General features: G+C 47.4%; 1 protein-coding gene across 3 annotated transcripts; it reads right to left on the bottom strand.

Annotated features, from left to right (window-relative positions):
* Positions 1 to 906: 906 nt before the first annotated feature.
* Positions 907 to 9,597, bottom strand: TRH (thyrotropin releasing hormone). 3 transcript variants are annotated; one of them, XM_007655387.3, is made up of 5 exons: positions 9,472 to 9,597; positions 9,040 to 9,131; positions 8,449 to 8,667; positions 2,991 to 3,315; positions 907 to 1,142 (listed from the first exon to the last, which is right to left on the bottom strand). In XM_007655387.3, exons 2-5 carry the CDS (start codon positions 9,110 to 9,112, stop codon positions 1,106 to 1,108), a joined length of 654 nt encoding a protein of 217 aa, XP_007653577.1. In that variant the 5' UTR covers positions 9,113 to 9,131; positions 9,472 to 9,597; the 3' UTR covers positions 907 to 1,105. The 3 variants fall into 3 exon arrangements, with proteins under 3 accessions (XP_007653577.1, XP_007653575.1, XP_007653576.1); XM_007655385.3 differs by lacking the exon at positions 907 to 1,142 and having other exon boundaries at positions 2,379 to 3,315; XM_007655386.3 differs by lacking the exons at positions 907 to 1,142; positions 9,040 to 9,131 and having other exon boundaries at positions 2,379 to 3,315.
* Between the last annotated feature and the right edge of the window lie 17,475 nt (positions 9,598 to 27,072).

Genomic DNA, 27,072 nt, shown 5'->3' with positions numbered 1-27,072 from the left:
TATGTTGGGGCTGGGGTGGGAAATGTGATGGACTATGAAATATTTCAATTGGATTAATGAATAGAAACAAGATTTACTGAAAGAATTAAATGGATTAAAACCATATCAGGGGACAGGATGACACACAGACACCCTACGGCATCCAAACTGCGCTTTGCTTGATTCGGGTTTCTTAACCACCCAAGAATCGCTGTCTAGGGATTAGAGTGCAAAACTTGAACACAGACCTCCTAGGTTCTCTCTCTAGCTTGCCCACAAGCCTGCCTTTCACGAGTAGCGCCATTCCTGGGTCAGAACAGTGATCTCTCCAGCCCAGTTTTCTGTCCCCAAGAGTGGCAACGGGATGTTTGAGAGGCAAAGACCTCCCTCATGAATAGCCACCCCCATGTCTAGGGATGTGCCTTATAGGGTAAGTGGTCTTGACCATTTTGTGTCAGAGGAGTTATCCTAGTTGTGTAGGGTTTAACCTGTGCTCCTTCTAGCTGGTGTGGGATACAGCACCTTTGGTTCAACCATTTCATTCTCTCTAGTTTTTTTCCACCTTCCACTGCACCCACCCACTGTACCAAGGTCATGGTCTCCGGGGAATATAAACTGTAAATTCCTAGTCATCTGATTTAAAACTCCTCATCCTTAGATCTTTTGTCTTTGAAATTAGATGACACCCTCCTGCCTTTGGTGCACTTCATATCGTCCTGGTATGCCTGCTTCAGGGATCAGAAATTCTTATGTCTAACCTAAATCCCTCCTGCTGTGGAGTAAACTCCTTTCTATTGTATCCTTGGCTCACTGAGGATGAGTATCTCTCTATCCCCTCTTTAGCTAACCCTCCCGGCCTTGAACATCCTGGACTGAAAGAAGCCAAGTCGGCCTGAGGTGGAGGTATAATGATGACAACGCTACGGGATTCATCCAGATGCTGCTTTATTACGATACACAAGTAGAAGGTTCCCAAAGGGACTGTTATGTGTGTACAAATCACTCGTCCACTTTGATTTTAAAATATTTATACATACAAACATTTATCTACTGCCACCTTCACCACATCACAAAAGATCTTCATCTAGAAAAATAATGTATCCACATCAATTTAAATTTTCTCTTCTTAAATGGGGGGCTTTGCCTCCACAGTTATAGGACACCTAGAATGGGGAAGAAGACATTTACTGATTCGTTCAAGTGAAATCAACACTTGAAGGAATCTGCAGACCACAAAACACAAGGGAGGAGGAAATCTAAAGGACAATTGGAAGCCATCAATTCTGTTATGGAGCATCATTAGGACTTTAAAGCCCAAATAGATGACTCCGAGCTATTTATTTGGGAACCTTCCTGGGAAATCCCCCCTAGAACTTTTCTTTCCCATTGGTCCCATGGAGACTTCTGTGATATTAGCTGCTTTTGGTCCCACTGATTTCATCGTTGCAAGGATGATGGAGGTGCTTGTTCACCAGTCCAATCATTCCACCTGCCAACCTTGCTTGCTGCCTTTCTTTACCCACTTAGGAGTGTCCTGCCTGGGGACAAGAACATGAGAGCTTCATTTTCTGCTGCCACTCGAAGGGAGGAGGACAGGAAGGAGAAGGGAGAGAGAGTTGGTGGGGGGTGGGGGAAGGGAAGGAGAGAGAGAAGGAGGGAGAGAGAAAGGAAAGAATGTGTGTGTGTGACACACTCTCTAATGACAAGTTTGGTACTAGTAAGGAAGTGGCCCATGGCAAACAGGCCCTGCTCTACTCTGGGAAAACCATCTGTGGGAGGGCGAGGAGAGGCCCTTCTTCCAGACCCTCTTGGTTTAGGCTCTCTAGAGAGCTTCCTGGGGATGCCAGTTTAGGAAGTGGTTTTTGAGAAAAGGGAATCTGTCCTTGTGGAATGGGACTGAGCCCACTGAGTCCTTTCTCGCTAGCTATGAGGGACCCACAGTGGTCTGGAAGGAGGAAACAGGTGGAAGAGGAGAGAATCTTGCTAGGGTCAGAGACTGGCTTCCATTATCGGAATATTTGATCTTTGTTTCTAAATAGCTTGGAAAGGCATGCTCCTTTTCCTCCCTAGGAAATCTGTCTGTGCTCTCCCTTTTCCCTCCTGCCTTCCTCATCTATTGTCTAGTCAGAAAAAGGACTGCTCCTCATGGACTCATTTACTTTCTACCAATCTTTGCCTGGTGGGGTTCTGGAAGCACCTCAGTGGCGTAAGTGCAGCTAGAGGGGGATGTGGAACGTGGGAAAGTAGAGGTGTTGCTGGGAGGAGGAAGGAGCGGTGCAAAAGCAAGAAACACATGCAAACGTGACCTCCTCAAACTCTACCCTTCCCTCAACCCTCAGCTCCTGGTACCCATAATTAATTATGGTATTTATTAAGCCCTTAATCTGTGCTAAGCACTGAACTAAGAGCTGGGGTAGAGACATGTTAATCAGGTTGGATACTATCCCCGTCCCATGTGGGACTCGCTATCTAAGCAGGAGGCCCTAATCCCACTAAAACTGTGTTGGAGCTTCCCAAACTGGGTTGACAATACTATGGATCTCTAGCAAGGGAGTGAAGGAGAGAAGGCAACATAGAGCTTTAGTTGGTCTCACAGCACACTCTAAAACTAAAAGAAAACAATGCACAATCGCGGGAACCACTCTTACTCCTCAACCGCCATTTCTTCCTCCCCCGGGAGGCTCCTCCCGGGATGCTGGCGCTTCTCCTCATCTCTCTCACCTTTGCCGACGTCATCTAAGAACTCTAAAAGCAGGCTGGCTCTGCTGCAGCTGGGGCCATCTTGAGGTTCACAGGGACCTGATGGGTCTGGGCTCCCAGAATCCAGGTACCTTTTGCCTGGGTGCTGTCGCTTTTCCACATCTGCCTGGCTGTTGAATGCTAGCTCTCCTTCCCAGCTCCTCCTCCCTGGGTGCTGACGCTTGCTGTACGCCTGGTGCCCCATCCCCGGGAGCTGGCTTTTGGAGAATTCGCCTAGGGACATAAACTGGGGGCTGGGACCCTCCGTGTACCTGTCCCAGGGAGACCTCCGGCCAGGGTGCTGTCTCTTCTGCCATTCCCCGAAGGCTTCGGAATCGTCTTCGTCTCGTCTTCCTGGGTGCTGGCGCTTCTGGGCCTCTAGAAGCAGCTCTTCCTCACTGTCGCTCCGTTTTCCGGGGTGCTGCCTTTTCTGGGCCTCCATGAAAAGCTCCCCATTTCCTGCTTCCCCCTCCTCTCCTTCCTCCTCTTCCTCCTCCTCCCTCTTTCCAGGGTGCTGCCTCTTCACCAGGTCATCCATGTATCTCTTCCCAGGGTGTTGCCTTTTGTCTAGCCAGTCCTGCTGTAGAAACTGTGGTTCTAGGAAAGAAAATCAATTGGGTGAATGCCCCCAAATAGCGATGATGTGGATGTTGATGATGATCGTGCCGAATGGGGCTAGGACTGTCATGTTTCTGAACAATTGGAGGCTCTTTAAGCTGGAAGAAACCTCTGGAGAGCATCTAGTCCAACTCTTCCTAACCCCCACCCCTTCCAGGGAGAGAAACACGCCTCTTGGGAAGCAGCATAGCCTAGTGGCAAGCTCACGACTCTGGAAGTTGGGAGATTGGGGTTCTAATCTCAGCTCTGCTGCTACCCTCCTGGGTGACCTTGGATGAGTTACTTGACATCTTTGTGCAAAAATCCCTCTGGACTGTAAGCTCACTGTGGGCAGGGAGCATGTCTATCAGTTCTATCGTCCTCTCCCAAACGCTTCTCTGAACACAGTAAGCGCTCAATAAATATGATTATCAAAATTGGGAGGATAAAGTGAGGAAAGGATGTAAAAGAGTTTGGGAAAAGTAAAAGCGCTGTACAAAAGTCTAGACATTTTTATCATTATTGCTATTGTTATAATTCCTTAATAGTAATGATAATAATTGCCTAAATTATCCATTCCTGTGACTCACACCCCTCATCAGTGGAAAAAGGTAATGAGGGAGAGAATCCTGTCCAGGAATTGAATTGTTGGATAAGGGATTGTCTCTGTCTGTTGCCGAATTATACTTCCCAAGCGCTTAGTACGGTGCTCTGAGCACAGTCAGCGCTCAATAAATACGATTGAATGAGTGAATGAATGAATTATTCCCCCCAAATCTTGCGAGGAAGGGTCATCCCTAGGGTATGATTAAGGGAGATAGAAAGGACAGATGGCTTTTCCGCTGCACAGCCAATCTGGGATTACAGCTCCTGACTCCTGGTCTAGGGCTCCTAGAGACCCCAAGACCACTCAGAGACAGAGAGAGGCCTTGGGATCTGGCCCAGGACCAGAGCTGCTGTGTTTCCCCCCACCTCAGACCCTGCCTTACTGAGTGGCTCTGGGCCAATCATTTACCCTGTGCTACAGTTTGTTTTGCCTTGAAGTAGGTGTGATCACAAATACCTCATCAGCCAGCATGGGAGAACTAAATAGTTACCATTTGTGAAATGTGCTAAGAAGGCTAATTTTCAGGGAAACCACTCTTTAAAATGGATCCGCCCGGGTTCTTTGGGAGATGCTCCGAGGAGGCGCTCTGCTGGGATTCCCAGCCAATGCCATTAGACGAAGGTAATGGCAGACATTACTACTCCCAAGGAAATGGTGCTGCAGGCCAGTCTCACTTTGACCGCCGAACCTCTGAGATCCAGATGCAAACAGGCCTTTAGCACTGTTGCCAAAATTTCTTTTCAGAAAGAACTTGATGTAAAATGGGTTCAGTCTAATTAGGCTGAGGAATTATCCTAATTATTACTGTTTTAAAAATGGTGATCTATGTGAGGACCATTTAGGTGATGGCACTAAACTCCAGGTACACAAAACATGCCAAATCTACCCCCTCAGTCTTAGCCTAAATCTTTTTTTAGCAAAGGATCCTGCCATACCTGATTAAACACCATTTCACGTCACTTCTCTGTGACTCAGTTTCCTCATCTGTAAAATGGGGATTCAGTACGTGTTCTTCCTCCTTCTTAGACTGTGAGATATAAATTAATCAGGTGGGACACAGTCCCTGTCCCACACGGGGCTCACAGTCCAAGTAGGAGGGAGAACAGGTATTGAATCCCCATGCGGGACAGGGACTGTGTCCCACCTGATTAACTTATATCTACCCCTGCGTTTAGAACAGTGTTTAACAAAAAGTGCTTAATAAATCCCATTATTATTATTTTCATCCTTTCCTGGAGGGGGGCACCAAAGCTCTTCATGCAGAAATTTAATAAAACAGGGGGGAAAAAGGTAGAAAGCGTTGAGTACAAAACCATTCAGTCCACGTCTCCCCACTCCTCAAGAACCTCCGATGGGTGCCCACCCAGCTCTGCATCAAACGGAAACTCCTTACCATCGACTTTAAACTCCTTACCATCTCCTATTACAGCCCAACCTGTACACTCTTCTCCTTTAGCACCAGCTTACTCAGTGTGCGTCGATCTCTTCTATCTCACTGCCAACGCCTTTCCCATGTCCTCCCCCTAGTCTGAAGCTCCCTCCCTTTCCACGTACACCAGACCACCACCCTCTCTATCTTCAAAGGATGATTAATATCACATCTCCTCCAAGAGTCCTTCCCCCATTAAGCCCTCTTTTCCCCAGCTCGCTCTCCCATCTGCGTCATCTATGCACTTGGATCTGTGACCTTTGGAAGTTCGGTATTCGCCCCAACCCCACAGCACTTATGTACATATCTTTACATTCTATCTTATAAATTACTTATTCATTCATATTAATGTCTGTCTCCCCCTCTAGACTGTTAAGCTCATTATGGGCAGGGAATGCGTCTGCTAATTCTGTTGTATTGTAATTACTCTCCCAAGTGCTCGGTGTAGTGCTCTGCACACAATAAGCTCTCAATACCACTGATTGACTGACTGGAAAGTGGGGAGGAGGGAGAGTTTGAAGAACTAGAGAAGGGATTAGATCCTATTGTCTTGCTTCATAATCTCCCATGCCTCCACCGGGGGAGTTTGAATAGTGCTGTCCATTCTGAACTGTCACGAATGGTCACTGCCGCCCATTGAACTCGGCATGTTCAGACACACCTGTGATCATCCTTCAGCTCAACTCCCCTTAGCGCTCAAGGGAAAGGGTTGAATCCCACCTCTGAGTACGGAAGGGGAGCCTCCCCTCTCAACAGGAGAATGCTTATGACTTATGAGAAGCGGCGTGGCTTAGTGGAAAGAGCCCGGGCTTAGTGGAAAGAGTCAGAGGTTGTGGGTTCTAATCCAGGCTCCACCACGTATCAGCTGTGTGACTTTGGGCAAGTCATTTAACTTCTCTGTACCTCTGTTACCTCATCTGTAAAATGGGGATTAAGATTGTGAGCCCCACGTGGGACAACCTGATTACCTTGTATCTACCCCAGTGCTTAGAACAGTGCTTGGCACAGAGTAAGCATTTAACAAATACCATCATTATTATTATTATAGAAGGGGAGGACACCCCAGAAACTGGACTCAGGCTGAGGACAGGGAGAGAGATAGATTGTAAACTCCTGCTAGCATGTAAACTCCTTGAGAGCAGGGATCATGTCTACTTACTCTATCGTTCTCTCCCAAGCGATCAGTGCAGTGCTCAGCACACAGTAAACCCTCAATGAATGTGATTGATTGATTGATTGATTATGGGCCAGTGGGTGGCTTATCCAGACACTTGGATTTGCCCAGGCTATCTGGCAGAGTCACGCAGCAGTTCAGCACCTGCGTTGAAGCATCACTCTAGTAATTCTGCTAGCAGCTCCATCCCAGCTGCACCTTGACCCGTCCTGAGTCCAGCCCATACGATAGTGTGATTCCCAAGCCTCGGACAGGGAGAAAGCCTGGAATCCACTCTGCTCTAGAGCAGCTCATTACCCAGTTCCGGGGAGGTGTACCCTTAAACTGATGGACATTCCTGAGAGAATCCTCAGGCTGGAAGTGAGTATTAAGGGGTGAGCTAATTGAATCTTTTGTCTCCTAAATAAGATGTGCTTACTAATAATAATAATAATGTTGGTATTTGTTAAGCGCTTACTATGTGCCGAGCACTGTTCTAAGCACTGGGGAAGATACAGGGTAATCAGGTTGTCCCACGTGAGGCTCACAGTTAATCCCCATTTTACAGATGAGGGAACTGAGGCACAGAGAAGTTAAGTGACTTGCCCACAGTCACACAGCTGACAAGTGGCAGAGCAGGGAGTCGAACTCATGACCTCTGACTCCGAAGCCCAGGCTCTTCTCCACTGAGCCACGCTGCTTCCTGTACTTACTGCTTACTACAGTGCTCTGCACACAGGAAGGGCTCAATAAATGCCACTGATTGATTGCTTGCTAAGACTGAACTTTATACTCACAGACAGGATGGTGTCTAAAATCCTGAAATCTGTCCAGGGATTCCACAACCTCTGTCAGAGACCTGGTCTGTCTTGGGAGATTTTGCCTATTGGATATTAACTTCTGTGGCCATTGAAGTATTTTTTTTCTTATTCTATCTCCTGGGGATCTTATTCTGTCTAATAAGACTTTGGGGTGTGTATTTATACGTATTCCTACCTAGGCAAAATGACTCGGGAGCTTGTGTGCTGTGTGACTTGGCTCAAATCCCTTACCTCACTGTGCTTCAATTTTCCTGTAGGAAAAATGAAGTTGATAATACAAACCGTATATCACCTCGTCGCTCACTGTGAAAATTAACTAATAAAAAGATGCCTAAGGATCAAGCTGCACACCAATACCAATTAGGTCAATTAGCCTTGGGATGAGTAATGTATAGAGCCCCTTGGATTCCCCGTGGGGAAAGGAGATTGCACTTTTTATGGGCTCTCTTTTAACTTTCCAGTTGCAATGAAGTTTAGTTAGAATATCGTTGTTTGACTTGGGAGATAAAAAGAAATAATCTCCTAGTTTGCTTTCTGTCTGGGTGAAATCAGCTTTTTGAAAATGGTAAATAAAATTACTGGTGATAAACTGGGCTTCTGATCAAGTCCTGCCTCTACCTACCCCCTACTCAAAAACCCTACCCTGACTGTGAAATAAATAATTTCACAGGATGACTCCAGGGAGAAGAAATATCTTCACTGCCTTTGGACCCCAACACCTGGCTGACAGAGATTCAGGCTTCCCCTGGGGAAAGGAGGAGGTGGATAGCTGAAAAATAAAATTAGGCAGATTCTGGCTCAGGCCACTAAACAGTTTAGTCCCTGAGTGTTTCAGCTAGGTTAGGAACTATCTGAAAAACATACAAACAAACAAAGGCTCCTCCCTGAGGAAAGTCTTAAACCACAGTCAGGAATATGGGTAAGACAATTTACATCAGAATGTTACATGAAAGAAAATGGAATGAATCGGTGAGGGAGTTGCCTTTGTGCTTTAAGGCTGGGCAGCCCTCTAACTTTTAAGCAGAAAGTGAGACCCTCTTCTTTGTTTTTCCTTAGCAGAACCCGCAGATTCTAACTTAAAATGGAGTGAGGGTTGGGGGGAAGAGGGGAAGCAGCTTTGTACCTGAGTTTGTCTTTCCCTCCTCTTCTATTTCTCTGAGTTTAGACCTAAGGATGATGTTCTCTGCCCTCTGCAGGAACTTTTCCAGGAGGCCCCTGTCATCATTTTCCTTTTCCTCCAGCATAGGCTGCCCCAGGTTGACTGTGAGGCTGGACAGAGTCAGGGAGAGGAGCAGTGGAAGCAGCCAGAACAAGGTCATCGTGGCACTTGAGCTTCTGCACACTAGGCAAGAGGGAGAAGGAACAGTAGGACACAGAATGACAGGATTAATTAGCAGCTTCCCAAATCGGCCGCACTGCTACCAGGGTCAAAGGGGTGGAGAGGACCCAAACCCCAGACGAACCATCAAATGAAAGGAGTTGTCTCTCCTTAAAGGGGTCTCTGTTTCTTCATTATTCATTCTTCAATGCGCTCTCTCTCTCTCTCTCTCTCCCCGTCTCCATCTCCCTCTCTCCTCCCCTGTCCCCGATATTTTGATCCCAAGAACTGCTCCCATCCTCCCACCAAGACTTCAGATACCTGTCCTCCAGGATCATCGAGCAGGTGGAGTGGAACATTCATTCATTCATTTAATCTTATTTATTGAGCACTTACATGCAGCAAGAAGTTGCTTCAGCTTTTGAAAAACAGTGTGGCTGGCAACGGTTTTTAAGATATGCTGATCCATAGCCGGGACAACGTTCCCCCTAGAGTTCATAGCAATTTAGATTCATAGCAATTTAGACCAAGCTTCTAAACGAAAAGGGTCTGTAACTTGCGTTGAAGATTTTCATCTATTTCTCTCTCTCAATACATATATACACATATATACATACACACATGCAGACATACATATATCTTTACATATATTGACATACAAATGTGCACTCTCTATCAGTAAGAATCACATTTCTTTTCTCTTCTTTTAATAGCTGAACTCTCTAGCCCTGGTGAAAAAAGACTGTCTTAGAAGCATCCTGTTCCTTTGCACAGCTCTGTCCACAACCTCCCAGTCAGATACCTAAAGACAAGACACATTAAAATTACCTGCTTCAGGGAGTGGTCCTTCTCCAAAGAGTCTTCGGCTTGACTGCTATCTGAGAGGTTTCAGAATCTTGGAGCCTGTCTTGTGCCCTAAACACATGCAGAATCCAACAGAATTCTTTCTCCTCTGGCAGTGAAAGCCAGTGCTGCCCTTATTTATACTCTGCTGCTTGGAACCCTATTATGCAAATCCCAGTGAGGTAATTGAGCTGGTGTGTCACTCTTCCTTTTCCTTGATGTCCGAGAACCAGGGCTTGAAGAAGCTTTGAAACTTCTGGCAATTTCTAATTGGACCACACGTCGCACCCACTTTCTCCCCCCCACCCCCAGCTATTTCTTCTACCTCCACCTCCCTTCTAGAAGAGAGGGTGGGGGTAGAGGGAGATGGAAAGGTGGGATGGGTGAAGGAGGTCCGCAGAGTGCAGCTGCCGAAACCTAGACTTTGAAGTAAAAACAAAGAGATTCGATGCCTTGTAATAAGGAAGCTGGCCGGGGTAGGAAGAAAGGAACGAAATATTATTTCAATCCTGATTGAGGAGGAGAGAAAAAAGGGGAAGGACTGATTTGGGCTGTCAAAATTAAAGCCATCCGAATTTCAATGATGCCTACATCTACGGAGAGCAGGGTCCGCACTTGCAGTTGGAGACAGGTGGAAGGGTAGACCGAGTGAGCAAGATCTAACTGGGCAGGGATTATGTGGTTTAGATGGGGATCGTGTCTCTAGAAATGGGTGAATAGGATTCCATCCTTTCCATCCTTTTAAAGACTTGGCTTTTTGGAGGACTTAAAGGGACATTTGGAAGACCAAATGATTCGACTTGGATTAGCATATTTTGGACACATCATCAGGAGGACTAATTCTCTGGAGATGACACTAATGCTAGGAAAAGTCCCGGGAAAACGTGGAAGAGGCAGACGGGCAGCTAGGTGGAAAGAGACCATAACAATGATAATGGAAGAACTGTTAGAAAGGTTACAGATTCTGATAGAAGACAGGACGTTCTGGAGAAAATACACCCATAGAGTCGCTATGAATCAGAAACAACTCGACAGCAAATAAAGGAACATCCCAGAGGATGGTTCCTGACCTGGCCAAGGTGAGTGATTCCTGAGCTTTTCAGCCTCTATTTTCTGCCCCGTGCAGTTACAGAAAGCATGCATTACAGGGAGGGCAAGTGAGAGCAGACACACTCACCGAAATCAGAATGAAAACAAAGACGAGATGTCAAAGCTAAGAAAGAAAAAAAGGCTAAAATAGTCACTGCTCAGCTGCTCACCATACAACAGAACTGTAAAAAAGAGGCCAAGGAAAAGGCATTTAGAACTTTCCTACTTGAATCTTAGTTCCTGGGAACCAGATGCGAGAAAATCCATGCAAACCTGTCCTAGGCACACACATCCCCAGGCACCGAGAGAGGTTTGGTGGAAGGCTAGCATCTGAAAACCGAGACGATGTTGATTTAAATTGAGGATCATGGTTGCTCCCGAAAAAGACAAAGGAGAGGCTGTGGTCCCTGTTCCAAGGGAATCTACCTTGAGACAAATAAATCAAGATCCAAGGACGTATCTACCGACTCCCGGATTAGCTAGGGAAGATATTTCGATGTCCCCATCCTGAATTATCCCCCTCTCCCCTGACCCACGGCAAGTGAACTCACTCCTCACATAGCACTCCTCTGTGCGCTCAGCTTTCCGGGTTCTGGGAGTCAATCAATCGATCAACCGATAATTAATCAGTGGTATTTATCAAGCACTTACTGTGTACTGACGGCAGCCATTGGTGATGAAAACTAATATCTGTTCTTCTGGTTCTGAAATCCTACAGTCCCTGTCCTTATGTACCCAGGTTTGTAGTCAAAGAAAGAAGGTATGAAGTCTGCCAGAGAGGCAGCCTAGTGGAAAGAGCCCCGGCCTGAGAGTCTGGGGACCTGGGTTCAGATCTTGATTTTGCCATTTTCCTGCTGCGTGACCTTGGGTAAATCACTTAACTTTTCTGTGCCTCAGTTTCCTTCTCTGTAGAATGGGGATTTGATCCCTGGTCTCCTTCCTTCTTAGACTGGGAGTTTCATGAGGGCCAGGGACCATGTCTGATCTGCTACCCCAGTGCTTGGCACGTAGTAAGCGCTTAACAAATACCACGCTCGTTAATACCGAGTAGCATATTCACTTTTCCCCCGAGTACACATTTCCTCCTCCCCATGACCCCAGGTCATATCTCCTCTTGGCTACACCCCCTTGACCATAAGTAAAACTGTGCAACACAGGGAAGAGAAAAGACAGGTGCAGGCACAAACGATTAACCACAAGGGGCAGGCAAGTGTAGAAACAAATAATGCAGGTGGGGAGTACAGTGAGCTGGGAAACGTTCTTAGTCCCAACCTTGGCCTCCCTTTGTGCCGCGGTAATGTGTTAAATAAGTGACCGCTGTTATCTTAGCAAATCTGTGTAGCCAGTGCTCCGAGCCATCCAGCATCCACTGTTCCTTTGAGAGATCACCATTTGGTTATTGCAACAGTTCAGTTGTATCATACTCTTCCGAGCTCTCCGTCCAGTGCTCTGCACACAGTAAACATTCAATAAATACCACTGATCGATTGATTCTTGGCACAGGACACTCTTGGGAGGGGTATCAGCAATCTCACCCCATTTTGAGAAAGAGATCCAGAGGCAGAGAGTCCAGTGACCTGCACCCAAGAAATTCTGGGCCTGTGCAGATGGAGGTTAGAGGAGTGATTAAGCATAGGGGAAACTGGCCCCCGCTTTTCTGTAATCAATCCTCCAATCAATGGTGTTTGTTGAGTGCTTTCTTTGTGCAGGACACTGTACAAAGCACTTGAGAGAGTACAGTGTGACAGAGTTGGGAGTTATGTTCCCCCGCCCACAAAGAGCTTGTGGTAATCTGAAGGTCCTGAATCTCTGAGATCGCCCCTACTCCCACCTTGGGATCTGAAACCAGGATCTGTCTCCAAAAAGGAATGGGTGACAGACTAGGCCTAGGGAGAAGAAAAATTAAACCTACAAACCAAGGATGGCAACGGCTCCTGCCTCCCCCAGAGTGATGTAGGGGGAGCGTTATCCAATCTGGCCTCCCAGAACTCCTGAGGAGAAGGAAAGAGTTGTAGGTAATCCCAATTTTTCACTTAGGCACAGAGAAGGGTTACTTCTTGATAGCATCACTGAGAGTTGTGAGCTGGAACAGGGGTGGAATCTTTCAGTTTGATGCTTTTCCAGGTATTCCCGGTCCCAATCCCTTCCTCTGGATACCCACGGTCATCCGTCGCTAGAGTCAGTTCTTCAGATAATGATGGAGTCTCTCTTTGAGAATGGTGGGCAAAGCTTCGTAGTGTTGAGGAGGTGCTGCAGTGCCATGACCCGGAAGGCGGTTGCCTTGGTAGCTGCTGTGATCTTTGCCTCTCAAGCTAGCCGGCTATTTTTCCAGATTCCTGTTAGACCCTACCCAGCCTCTGAGATTCTGTCAGAAACCTTCAGTTACATGGCATAACCCCAGCAGGCAGAATTGGGATTAGAGCCCAGAATGGTGAATAATAATAATAATAATGTTGGTATTTGTTAAGCGCTTACTATGTGCCGAGCACTGTTCTAAGCGCTGGGGTAGACACAGGGGAATCAGGTTGTCCCACGTGGGGCTCACAGTCTTAATCCCCATTTTACAGATGAGGGAACTGAAGCACAGAGAAGTTAAGTGACTTGCCCACAGTCACACAGCCGACAAGTGGCAGAGCTGGGATTCGAACTCATGAGCCCTGACTCCAAAGCCCGTGCTCTTTCCACTGAGCCACGCTGCTTCTCTTCACGCTGGTGAATTAACAGCAGGGCTCATTTTTCAGATATGAATAACCCAAATGAATAACCCAAACAAAAGTCCAGCAACGTTTGCTGACCTAGGGCCCGGGTGTTCTAGAAAGCCACACTTTCCAAAAGAATGGATTTCTGTCCACACCGGGGAGGAAATACTTGCCATGAAGGCACAGGGGTTGAGGTAAAGATGCTTTATGAAGTAGATGGGTTTCAGATCTCTAAATATGCTGTTACTTCCAATAGAGGAATCTGGCAATATTGTCTGTAATTTGACAGATGACAGCAGGTCAGAGAGAAAGGGTCAGTATTGCAAAGAAATTGGATTCCCATTCAGCAGCCACCATCAATGCAGTTGGGCGGTAAGATGTGTTTTTCCACCACTTGGACCCACCCTTTAAAGAGAACACAAATCTCAAAGCTATTGAACCTAGGAGGCCCAAGCGAGGGATTGTCCAGAATAATTCAGAATGGGCCTGAGAGATTACCCAATCACAGGCCCCAGCCTGTCAAGGTTATCCCAGAGCCCATCTTACCCTTAGCCTGATCCTGGCTAGGCTCAAGGTTGAGGCATAATGGAAAAGCACTGTCCAATTGGCGCAAAGCCTTTGGGGGAAGCAGTGGGAACGCCTCTCCCAGTTGCTGAGAATATTGCCATGCAGCTCAGATCCTCCCAAGTGAGGGGAGTCTTGGCCCTAAAGAATGCCCTCTTGTGCCCCACCCAGTGGAAACCCTAGTTGGCCTTCTGGATTCCTAATTAACGGCGACTGTCAGAGTGACTCTAGTCTCCAGCATGACCTCAGGGTAGAAGAGGACTGAGAGCTATCACACCCGGGAACAGAGATTCTTCAGCTAGCATCGGAGCCAGCTGCCATAGAAGTCGGGAATGAGGAAGAGGAAGAGAGAGGGAGTCATGTAAGGGAGAGCAACTCCAGTCAGAAATCTCACAGAAAAGTCCCCAGATTTCATACTGAGCACCCAAGAGATCATTAAGAAGTCATTTTGGTGGGGTCTGTTTGGCACCACATGTTATTTATTTTTATGTATTTTTATGGCCTTGTAGTGTAACCAGAGGATTTCTACCCATATATGGATGAAGTGACGGCAGCACAGTGCCGAAGCTGTGCCATAGCGCCGGGACCTGAGAGGTGCGTTGCTGTGGTAGCCGCTGTGGTCCTCACTGCCCCCATTTGGCAGGTACTTCTCAGCCTGAGCCCATTCACCTCGCGGAATGCCGTAGATGCTTTTTCAGACTCTTACTCTTATCATTATTACTAACCTATGTTAAGTGCTTACAAAGTATGAATGAATCAATCAATAGTATTTATTGAGTGCTTACTATGTGCAGAGCACTGTACTAAGTGCTTAAAAAAGAGCTAGATTAAGCACTGGGATAATTTCATCAAACTCAAAAATTTCACAATTTGATGAGGGACGGGTAGAGAAGGAAGAAATGAAGACTACAATCCAATCCACAGTGAAAACAGGCTAAAATCTCCATTTTTAAGATGTCAGTGGTAAAATGCGTCAGCGAGTTCAGGCATTCCTATATTTGGAAAGGGTTGCCCTTGGGTACCTCATTGCTTCAGGCCAACAATCCTGGCTAAGAACCGTCCATCCTAGAGGATGGGAAGGGAGGTTTCCGCTCACTTCATTCATTCATTCAATTGTATTTATTGAGCGCTTATTGTGTGCAGAGCATTGGAAAGTACAATACAGCAATAAATAGAGACAATCCCTGCCCACAACGGGGTCACAACCTGGGGGGGGGGGGGGGGAGAGACAGACATCATTGCAAGTAAACAGGCATCAATATAAATAAATGGAATTGTAGATATATACGTAAGTGCTGTAGGGTGGGGAGAGGGGGGAAGAGCAAAGAGAGTGAGTCGTGGTGACACGGAAGGGAGGGGGAGCTGAGGAAAAGTGGAGCTTAGTCTGGGAAGGCCTCTTGGAGGAGGTGTGCCTTCAGTAGGGCTTTGAAGGGGAGAAGAGTGATTGTCCGGCTCACTCTCCACTGCTGCAAATCCTGGTGTTCAGGAAGACTCAGCAGGCATTAGACCTCTGGAGCAGAGAAGGGTGATGTAAGAAACCCTACATGGTTTCTCTTCTTGGACTGTGGGGCTTTCTGAGCACTTTTGGCCATCAGCAACCAGTTCCATTGTGGATATTTAATTTTCCCCCTTCATTTGTGGGCTAGGGCCAATAGCAGACTTTCTGGAGACACTGAAGAAGACTCTCCCTGTCCACCTTCTACTTTCTCCTTTCACCGTCATAGACGTTTCTTCAGTGTCTGGTCATGTGGGGGCCACGGGTGACCCTGTGGAGGATCCTCTGCTTTCACTGACACAACAAATGTCTCGTTTCTTCCTCCGCCTCTCACATTCAATCAGCCCAATCCTCTAGACTGGCAACGGTACCTACACAGCCACGTGCCTGTCTAAAGCATCGATTCAGCAGAATCTTTCTTTATTTGGTTTTCCTGGATACATTTTAATTCCTCGTCCCCATGGCCCTGATCCCAGATGAAAGTGAAATCCATCAATCAATCACTTAGCACTTAGCACTTAGTGTGTACTATGCACTTGGGAGGGTACAATATAACACAGTTGGTAGACGCGATCCCTGACCACAGGGAGCTTAGTCTAGAGGAAATGAAATGAAATTCAAGTATTTACCCTCAAAAGGGGCAAGAGTCAACAATAGGCTAGCAAATGATTTTCCACCCAACTCCGTATTATTAATAAGCCTCTGAAGCCAGAGCACGAATTCCCAAACTAGACTGGTTTTACCCCATGTTTGCTGGTTGTGGTCATTTTCAGTGGAGTGATAATCTGGCCTTGTGAGAGCTTTTCTCTTTCACTTTGCCATCTTTTCTGGAATGCCTTCTAGCTAGCCAACCCTGAAAACCCTATGGATGAATTAGGAGAGGCCATACCTAGCGCTATCATTTGTCTTAAAGGAAACTGACTCGGGGGAGAGAAGGTGGCAATTTGGTCTAAATGCCAATTCTGGATTCTCCGAGCAGGAGAGAGGCTCCATGCAGCCTTGTAGATCATTTCTATCCTATCGGTCCAGCCATCTTTCTCCAGCTTTCTCCCACCCAAGCCGATGATGAGGCACCACCCTTACTGTGCCCTCTCCGTGGTCAGCCTGCCCCCTCCCCACCTCATTGCCTGACAGACATTCAGTGAGTCCAGTTCTTCCCATTGCAGGACTACATATCACAATCTCCCCCACACCAAGACTCTAGGTGGGAGCAACTCTGCCAGTGACCCCATTTCCCAAACATCCCCTGCAGCCCAGCACTCCCTTGCCCAGATTCTATCCCTCCACCTTCCCAATTCTCAACCCCCTTACGCCCTAGGGAAAAACTCACTGAAACGCCCCCCACCCCCAACATGTTGTGACATTTGTTCTCCCTTAATCCAATTTCCTTTTGCAACCCAGGATGCAGTGCAGAGCTTACAGCCAGGTGTGTAGGATGGAGGGAACCAGGCTAGTGGATGCTGGGGAGCATTCCCTGCAGAGTTGCAGACATAGTGGACAACAATTGGAAGATTGGCCAGGCTGGAGTATTTTGGAGGTAATGGAGAGTGGGAGAGTTGCTGCCTGAGTGGAGGGCACTGGTGTTCTTTGGACCGAATCGGCTGAGTTTCACGGACATGCAAGCTGCAAGCCCTGTGCCATCACAAGGTGGGAGGCTGCCGAACCACAGAACGTGGGCTGTTCTCTGGAGCTGGAGGGCTGTGTCCACTTGGAAGACAGACTGCCATTAACTTCCAGCAGCTTAACCAGCTGCCTTTGGACTTTGCAGGATGCTTGCCGGGTACCCTTGGCAACAGGGGAAGAATGATTCAACAATCTCATGCCAACAGCCACCCTTGATTTCCAGGATCTGTTGTCCTCCAGGTGTTCAAGGTTGAAGCCACAGGTTAGGGCAGTGGGACTATTTGGGCAGTCAAGACTGCACCACACTCTGGGTGACTTAAATGCATGGATCATTTTCCCTGGGATCTCTTACTACACCAGGCTAGAGGCAGGACAGGACTGTTAATGGAAATCCCATTGTAAATGCTTAAAAGCAGGGGTAAGGGGCTCAAGGAGCAGAAAACTCTACGTCTCTCTGCCACGGCGCAGCTCTTTTCTTGCTTGAGCTGTAAGCAAATAAATCAGCTCATCAGAGGCAGAAGCACCCAGAGCAGTTCATGTGGTCACCAACCTACTGGTGGTCCCATTCCTTTGTATCTACCCCAGAGCTTAGAACAGTGCTTGGCACATAGTAAGTGCTTAACAAATACCGTACTCATTATTATTATTGTTCCTGGAGACCACAAGAAAGAGCCTGGCAGAGGTTCAGACTCACCTTGCCAACATATATTTCAAGGGGTTTTTTCTCAGAGTCTTTCCTTCATCCTGAAGATTGGCTCACGTGAGAGCACTTCTGCATCTCCATTCATTTGGAAAGAAATTAAAAAGCAATCTGAGTTGCAAGACAAAGGATTCAGAGCCTGCTGTGTTCCTGCAGACTTTATTCAGTAGCTACAGTCTCTTCATCTCCCAGTCTGTCAAAACTAACAAGCCTTCTCCAGTAGGGTATTAAAGAAAGCCAATCAAAATCCCTCACCCCATCAACTTTTATTTATTCATCTGTCAGCAGAGAGGAACTATGGCCTGTCCCCTGGCCCAGATTTACAGAGTTCTTCTTCTGAGGCTGATTTGGGGAGCCCTTCTAAAGCCTCGGGAGAGAAGGATTGAACCCTGGGTCAGGCCCAGAGGGAAGCCAGAGAATCCTCCCATTGGCTCTGTCCCCAGCTTGGCCGATCCTTTTTTCTCAGCAATAAAACAGGGGGCTTCTGCCTCCTTTTCCCCCTGCCCGTCGCTGTCCAGAAAGCAGGGATCTTTGGACATTTAATAGTCGCCCCACCCCCAACCCCACAGAACTGATGTACGAATCTTTAAACTATATATTGTACATTGTTTATTTATATTAGTATCTGTGCCCCCCCCTCTAGATTTAAACTCGTTATAGGCAGGGAATGTGCTTGTTAAATTCTGTTGTATTGAACTCTCCCAAGCGCTTAGTACAGTGCTCTGCGCATAGTAAGTGTTCAATAAATACCACTGATGGATTGATTGATTAATGCAGGGAGAATTCCTCATGGCAGATATATGTTTTGAGAACCTGAAGGCAAAGAGCCAATGGGGAGTCTACACTGAGGAGGAAGATATTGCATCTCTGTGGGACGGGGGGCAGGGGAAGAGGGAGGTAACTGATTTAATTTAATAGTGGTATTGTTGAACACTTTAGTAGGTGCTGAGCACTGTATTAAGTGCTGTGGTAGATACAAGATCATTAGGTAGAACACTGTCCCTGTCCCACCTGGGGCTCATAGTCTAAGAAGGAGGGAGAAGAGGTATTGAATCCCCGTTTTCCACACGAGTGTTAGCCAGAACAGGAGTGGTCCTGAGATCCATCTGCCCAACTTTTCCTCAGAGTTGTAAAGGTTGCAGCTCAGAGGGAGTCTGCCAAGGGGAGTCATTTTCTCGGGAAATCAAGAGTAAACAGTGATTGCTCTGGTGCTGTGAGGTAAGGAAAATGAATAGAAAGAAAATAAATGAGAGAGGAACAGTGTTGCTTTGATGGATAGAGCACAGGCCTGGGAGTCAGAAGGACCTGGGTTCCAATCCTGACTCCACCATTTGCCTTTGGGAGACCTTGGGCAAGTCTCTGTGCCTCAGTTACCTCAACTGAAAAATAGGGAGTAACACTGTGAGCCCCATGTGATAGAGGGACCGTCTCCAACCTGATTAGCTTGTTTCTACGGCTCCCGATTTCCATTCCCATGCTCCTTCCCCTAGACCACAATGCCTTCTTCCTGCTGCAGTAGTTTCCCAGCAGTCGGTTGCTGTCCCACATTATTTGAGATTGTGCTTCACCAAGTTTTGAAAAACTTTTTACAGCCCTCTCTGCTTGAGTCTGCCCTGTATGCACACACGGACACAAATGTATGAACCCTGTAGAGAGCCATAAGTCTATGTACTCTGAGTCTGTAATTGCAGAAATAATTGCAACCTGTTTTACTGTTTACAGAGCACAACTGTGTAGTTCAGGGTTACAGGCAGATCCTTTTTTGTATTTCTCTACAAGGCAGATCCTATTGTGATGTAGATGAATGGAAGAATAAAATCTCCACAGACATCAGCGCGCCTATGTGCCTGTACAATGCAAAGCGGCTGTTACACAGTCCTTGGGGTCCGGGTCATTGGCTGGCATTAAGGGTGGAACTGTATCATAGAGAGGGCCTAACAAAATAAGAGATGATTCTTTCAAACCAATTCCATTTAACTTCTGAAATCTTACCCGCTACTCTCCTACTACAACCCAGCCCACACACTTTGCTCCTGTAATGCTAGCCTTCTCACCGTGCCTTGATCTCATCTCTCTCGCCGTCGACCCCTCGCCCGTATCCTCCCTCTGGTCTGGAATGCCCTCCTTCCTCAAATTCAACAGACGGTTATCCCCCACCCCAACCTTCAAAGGCTTATTGAAGGTGCATCTCCTCCAAGAGGCCTTCCCTGACTAAGCCCCCCTTTCCTCTTCTCCCTCTCCCTTCAGCATCATCCTGACTTGCTCCCTTTGTTCATCTCCACTGGCAGTCCCCAGCACCTATGTACGTATCTGTTGTAATATATTTATTTATTTTAATGTCTGTCAGTCAGATAATAATACCTGATTGTGATCTAATGATCATTAGCTCAGCTTTTCTGCCCCTTTGACCTGGCTCCCCAGTCTGGCTTTCTTCAGGGCAGGGTGCAGGCAGTGGCAGTCACTTTTCCACCACAAATGAGCCTCTCCTGTGCCTGTCTCAGGAATGGGGGTACCTCGGCTGCTCCCCGAAGGATGTAGCTCGTCTGGCAGCTGTTATACTTGCCGTACCTTTGGCATCACTGGACTCTGAGAGCTGGAGGAGTCAGAAGGCTAGAGGAAGGAAGGAAGGAAATGAGGGTGGGCAGATTGGTCTCAGCAGCTTCCCTGTTAGAACAACACGCAGCAGAGGGAACGGAACAGACGGCGGTTGCCGGAGGTACTTAAAAATAGATGGTGTCGGTGAGAGCGCTACTCTCGAGTCACCTAGAAACAATGGTTCCTGGATGACGGCAATGGGAGCGGGTGTCCTGCCCTTCAGATATAGAGGGAGGTGGTTTCCCCATGCTGGCCCGGGCAGGGGGTGGAGGAGGAACCTCTGGAGGAGCAGGAGTCTGTTCCTCCCAGTGTTGCCCTATGCTTGGCAGGGAGGAGGCTGGATGGCACCTGCAGTAGGAGCCAGTGTTCTCTTCCAGAGCGGGGCTTGGGGGTGGGAGGGAAGGGCATGACGGTTAGATAGCATGTTGGGGGATGGATTGGAATGGGGGTGGCAGCTCCGGATATGGAGCTGATTTTGATTGTCCACTGTCAGAGCCATTCGGACCCTCTGCAGGGGACCCTGGAACTAACCAATATCTGAGGCAGGGGAGCTTTCCGTCGGTAGGTCCAACCTGTGGATTTGGCAAAGCTATAAGCATGGTGGGTCCAGATGTAGCAACTGGTCCTTCCGTCCAGCACTGCCTATACTTCTTGGCACCAAGTAGAGCCAACGAAGTGCGGGGCACAGGCCTGGGAGTCAGAAGGATCTGGGTTCTAATCCTGACTTAGCCACTTGTCTGTTGTGTGACCTTGGGCAGATCACTTCACTTCTCTGTGCCTCGGTTACCTCATCTGGAAAATGGGGATTAAGACTGTGTGCCCCATGAGGGACATGGACTCTGCTCAACCTGATTAGCTTGCATGTACCCCAGCGCTTAGCACAGTGCCCGGTACAAGGTAAGCACTTAACAAATGCCATTTAAAAAAATACCGGAAGAGGACAGTGTCAGTGTCAGAAAAAAATATTCTGTCAGAGGACAGAATATTAGCCGAGGTTGGATAGTATTTCCAGGAGAAGAGCGTGATTGACCATGTTGAAGGTAGATGAGAGGTCAAGGAGGATTAGAACGGAGTAGAGGCCGTTAGATTTTGCCAAAATGAGATGATCGGTGACCTTTGAGAGTGCAGTTTCAGTGGAGTGAAGAGGGTGGGAGCCCAACTGGAGGAAGTCAAGGAGAAAATTGGAGGAGAGGGCGTGGAGGCAGCAGATGTAGACAACTCACTCAAGGAGAAGGAGTTTGGAGAGGAGTGGTAGGAGGAAGATAGGGCAATAACTGGAAGGCGCTATGGGGGCAAGGGTGGGTTTTTTGAGCATGTTTGAAAGTAGTGGGGAAGAAGTCGTTGGAGAGTGAGCAGTCGAAGATGGTAGTCAGGGAGGGAAGAAGGGAAGGGGAAACAGAAAACAAACTCCTGACCACTGGCGTTTAGGTCAGCAACTCTCTCTCTGCTATTTCAATCAATAGTATTTCTTAACCCCTTAAGCACTTGGAAGGATACAATACAGTCAATATGATCTCCGCCCCTGCTCTTTTTCCCAGTACACTCCAGTTCACATGCTTTGCTCCTCTCAAGCCAATCTAGTCACTTTGCCTCCTTTTCACCTCTCTCACTGCCGACCTCTTGTTCATGCCCTCCCTTCAGCCTGGAACTCCCCCCTTCATATTTGGGAGGCCACTGCTCTCCCCATCTTTAAACCCTTTCTAAAATGATATCTCCTCCAGGAGGCCTTCCCTGACTAAACTTTCCTCTCCCCTCCCTATTTCCTCCCTCCCAAATGCCACTTTAGAACTTGTGCATCACCCAAGCACTTGGATATTCACACATATCCCCGGAGCACTTTTTACATATCCTTACACTGCATTTAAATTTGAGTTTAAAGTTTAAAATTTAAGAGATCATTTCTACGAGTATTATTGTAGTCTCCCAAATGCTTAGTACAGCGCTCTGCACACAGTGGGCATTTAATAGGTGCTATTCGTTCGTATTCATTGAGCACTTACTGTGTGCAGTGCACCGTACTAAGCGCTTGGGAGAGTACAATATAACAATAAATAGACACATTCCCTGCCCACAATGAGCTTACAATCTAGAGGGGGAGACAGACATAAATATAAGTAAGTAAATTACAGGTTTGTATGTAAGCACAGTGGGGCTGGAACGTGGGGATGGATGAAGAGAACAAGCCAGGGTGACGCAGAAGGGACAGGGAGAAGAGGAAAGGAGGGCTTAGTCGGGGAAGGCCTCTTGGAGGAGATGTGCCTTCAGTAAGGCTTTGAAAGGGGAGAGAGTAATTGTCTGTTGGCTTTGAGGAAGGAGGGCATTCCAAGCCAGATGTAGGATGTGGGCGAGAGGTCGGCGGCAAGATAGAAGAGTGGTAGTAATAACAGTAATAGGAGAAGTAACTGTTTTTGAAGGCCCACTAGGTGTGATGCACCATAATAAATATTTGGGAAATAAAAAAACAAAAAAGTGATACATTCCCTGCTCACAAGGAGCTTACACTCTAAACCGGGAAAGCAGACATCAAAATTTTTTATAAATAGATTAAATGAAATATGCAACTGAATATATATGTATGTATAAATGTATTTATATATATATATACATTAGTTCTGAGGATGAGTATAAATAAGTACTCAAGTTATTATTATTGTTATTATCATCATGGTATTTGTTAAGCACTTACTAAGTATCAAACACTGTTGTAAGCACCGGGGGAGATGCAGGTTAATGAGGTGCAAGAGATGGCTGATGAGTTGACTGAGGAATCCAGTGGGACAGGCATGTTGGAGGACTTATGCACTTGATGCCTCGGTACTCACCCCATCCCCTCAGCACTTACGTACATAGCTTTGTACCTGGTAGCCTTCGCCTATCTGTAATTTATTTTAGTGTCTCCTCTGCTAAACTGTAAATTACTCGAGGGTGAAGATTGCTTCGTTCACTGCTCTGCACAGAGTAAGTGTTCGATAAATACTATTGATTGCTTGACAGCTGGGATTTCAGAAGGGCTTTGGATCTGAGGAGGGTTGGCTTTGAGGAGAAAGGGAGCTCCAAGTTGGGGTAAAGAGTGGGGGGTGGGGGGAACGGAGGCAGGAGAGCTGAGAGTGAAGGTTAACTTGGGAGGAATGAAGAGAGTGAAGAGGGGAGTAGTGGGTGAAGAGAGTAGATAAGTCAGATAGGGTGGCCATGAAGGTGATCGTGTGGGGTTTTTGCTTGATGAAGCTGGACACCAGAAACCAGTGAAGGGTTTTGTGGAATGGAGATGTATATGTCAGATGAAACTTTGAAAAGGTGGTTCTCACACCAGCGTGGAGTATAGATTGGAGATGGAAGAGGCTGGAAGCAGGGAGACCGACACTGAGGCTGATTCACTTGGCTAGATGTAAAATGACCACAGCTTGGACAAGGATGGTCGGAGGCTCTTTGGGTGGAGAGGAAGGGGCAGACCTGAGCAATGTAGTGTGGGAACTGCAGGATTTGCAGTAGGCTGAATGTGAGAGTTGAGAATGACATTGAGGTTGTGGATTTCTGGGATAGGGAGGAAACTAGTGTTATCACTTGAGATGGAGAAGTTAGGAGGAGGAATGGGTTTAAGGGACAGGTGAGAAGTTCCTTTCTAGACATAGTGAGTTTGAGGTGCTGACAGGACACGTACGTGGAGATGAGCTGGAGGCAAGAGATGATTGATGTGAGGTTGCAGGTCAGATGAGAGGTCAAGCACGTCTCTCCTTCTTCTCTGTCCTCTTCGCCCACTGCTCCCCAGACTATACTCTAAGCTTACCCCCCCAGATCACCTTCTCACTGGGCATTTTTCTCAACTCTCCCACCTCCAGCTCTCTGCCACGCCCTTTTCCCAGCCTGAAACTCTCTCCCCCTTCATATCCACGAGACCACAGCTCTCCCCATCTTTCAAAGTCCTCCTGATATCCCACCTCTTCCAGGTAGCATGCCTCACTTGCGTTTCTTCTCCCCAGGACGTATCCCCCCAACTACCACCTCAGCACTTACATACTCGCTGCCGTCCGTAACCATTTTGTATGCAGTCATCTAAGCCCCCTACAGTTTGAGCATTTATTTATCTACTTAATCCGACTTTCCATTCTCTTTTTTACTTCTATCTGTAAATTATCTTCCGCCCATCTTTTCACTAGATGGTAAGCTCTTTGAGGGCAGGGCTTGTTTCTTTCATCTCTATTATACTCGTTCCAGTGCTTAAGACAGTGTTCGACATAGAGTAGGGGTTCTGCAAATACTATCGACTGACTGTTTGGGAGCCTCTGGTCATTTAAGATCCCCTCACACGGTGGTCTCCCTTCCCAAGACCACCTAGCTCTCAACGAGGAAGCTGATGAAGAAGCTTGCCGAAGGAAGGAAAATGATGTCCTGTTTTCTCTGCTTCTGGAGAGATTCTCAAAGCCCCTTCCCTCCAGGTGCAAGTATTCCAAAAAAACAAAGCCCCAAAACTTGTCCGGGACCCTGCCCTGGTTCCCGATGGGTACGGGGATACTTCAAAGTAGGTCAACAACAAGACCGCGGCCCCACCCGGTCCCTCCTCCTGAGCTGTGCCAACTGCCAGCTCTGCACTTGGAGTGCACCCTGATGCTAAGAACCCGAGAGTATTCCTTGAAACGAATGGGCAACCAATTGAGGAAACTTCATTTAGGAAGCAATTAAGAAGGCACTGCGATTTGAATAGCAAGCAGGACGCCGCTCGGATGGGAGATGCCACTCTCATTTAGGCGCATGGGGAAGTTGTTAATAGAATTAGTGAGACCGGCTGCTCGACAAGGGCTCCAGAGTCCTCCAGGGGGTTCTCCCCCTCCCGCCCCCCCAACTCTGCCCCACTTCTCTGAAACAAAGCCCCAGTGTTTTGGCAGTGAGTTGGAAATCTTCCACATGATCTACATGCCATGGAGAGGGGCTGTCCTGCTTCTGTTTACACGTCCCCTTGGCCGCACATCTCTTCTCCGCTAAGTTGGTCTAATGAAAGAAGAAAAACTGGGCGTGATGACAATAATTCTCCGTATCGCTTTCCTAGCAGCCTTTTTAATACTAAACAGCACATTATGGCATCAGGCCTCCGGCAGGATTAATTGTAGAGTTACAAGTCAGTTTAACTTGCACTTGATTCCCTTTGGGAGGACACATCCAAAGTACTGATCTCTAAGGATCTTCCCGTAATGGGTCTTTATTGCCTAATAAACCTTCCCAAGCTGATGCGAGGTCACTTTTCCTCGGCTGGCGCTCAGGGGCTGGTGAGTGCCCTGCCAAAAACTATACTGATGGAGACACAGTCATGTTGCGAAGACATTGCTATTACTTACCGTTTCGGAGCTTGGCGCAGGTTTGAGCGTCTTTGCCTGGCATCAGGTGGAACTGTGTGACAGCCTGAAATGTGCCAGGTGAACGCTAATGCCCCGGGGCCCTGGCAACATGCACTGGCAGCCCAACACATGATTAACTCCCCGGCCTGTGGTCCAGCAGCCCCTAGAAACAACAAGAAAAAGAAGAAGAGGAGGAAAAATTTGTCACAGTGGTATTCCTTGAGTGCTTACTGGGTGCCAGGTAAGATGGGATTGATACAAGGCCCATCAGATGGGACACAGTCCCTGGCCCGCATGGGGCTTGCAGGGTAAGAGGGAGGGAGAGAACCCAAGAGAGATTCAGAGAGACCCAATCAGTTCCAGATAGGAAAACCATCGTAAGGATCTCTTCCCCGGTCAGGAACACGGCAACTACTCACCCTTTGGAGGTCTCCCACAATCACTGGTCCAGTCGGGTGTGCCCCAGAGGAAGCGGCAAGCCTGCACCAGAACCCTCAGAAAGAGAAAGCTGTCTTTTGTTTTAGAAAAAGTTTTCAAAATCCTCTCTTGATTTTCTAGTCCAGTGTTTAATAACCCCCATAGAGCTAGAACATTCTTCCTCTCACCTAAACTAAATTTCTCCTGCTGTAATTTCAGGCCAATTCCTCTTATTCTAGAGAATGGTTGTCCGCCATGCAGAAAAAGAAGAGGTTTTTTTAGAGCAGCCCATTAAATAAAAGGGGTGGGGGGGAGTCCCTCCCCCTCTGGTGAAAAAGTTGAGCGGAACACTTTTGGTCCTGGGTGGGAGTAACTCTCATCTGGAAGAGTAGTTTAAGATCAACTGTACCTGGTGTGGGCCCCGGAGTAGAGCAAGGCTTTTCCCCTTGGCTAGTAACCAGTGTCCAGTCAGCCAAGGGAAAATATTTCACTGTCTCCTTCTGTGGGCCCAATTTGTTGCCAAGGGGAAAGTCAGGACCATTGCCCGGGCCATGCCGCCCTCTCAATGCCAATCCTACAGTGACATGTTTTCAAAAGTTAAAATTGAGGATGAAAATGCCATTTCCACCTTAACGGGTGCTAGTTTTCCACTGTAAATATTCTCTTAATAGAATAGTACTCAGAGGCATGGGTGCTACTAGGTTCACGACTCAGTGTTTCTGATGGACGTTTCAGAGGACCCTGAGACCGAGAGAGCCAGATTTTAGGGATGCAACATGACCTGACCCAGGCAGGCACTGAAAATTCAGTATTTCATACATCGTGAATCTCTAAATTGTAAGAGATGGATCCGCATGCTTCAGGAGCACCCTGACTTTGGGAACCAGCTCAATTGGAGTTCCATTTTTTCTTTGTTCTGGCCAACTGCTGAGTAAGCAGGGGACAGGAGGAGGGGGAACTAGACTGTTCCTATCTAGAGAAGCAGCATTGCCTAGTGGATAGAGCATGGGCCTGGGAATCAGGAAGACTTGGGTTCTAATCCCGGCTTTGCCACTTAGCTGTGTGACCTTGGGCGAG

The sequence above is a fragment of the Ornithorhynchus anatinus genome, chromosome X1 (assembly GCF_004115215.2).
Source record: "Ornithorhynchus anatinus isolate Pmale09 chromosome X1, mOrnAna1.pri.v4, whole genome shotgun sequence".
Taxonomy (NCBI): Eukaryota; Metazoa; Chordata; class Mammalia; order Monotremata; family Ornithorhynchidae; genus Ornithorhynchus; species Ornithorhynchus anatinus.
The sequence above is the reverse complement of the archived record's forward strand: the minus strand, read 5'-3'. Positions and strand labels throughout refer to the sequence as shown.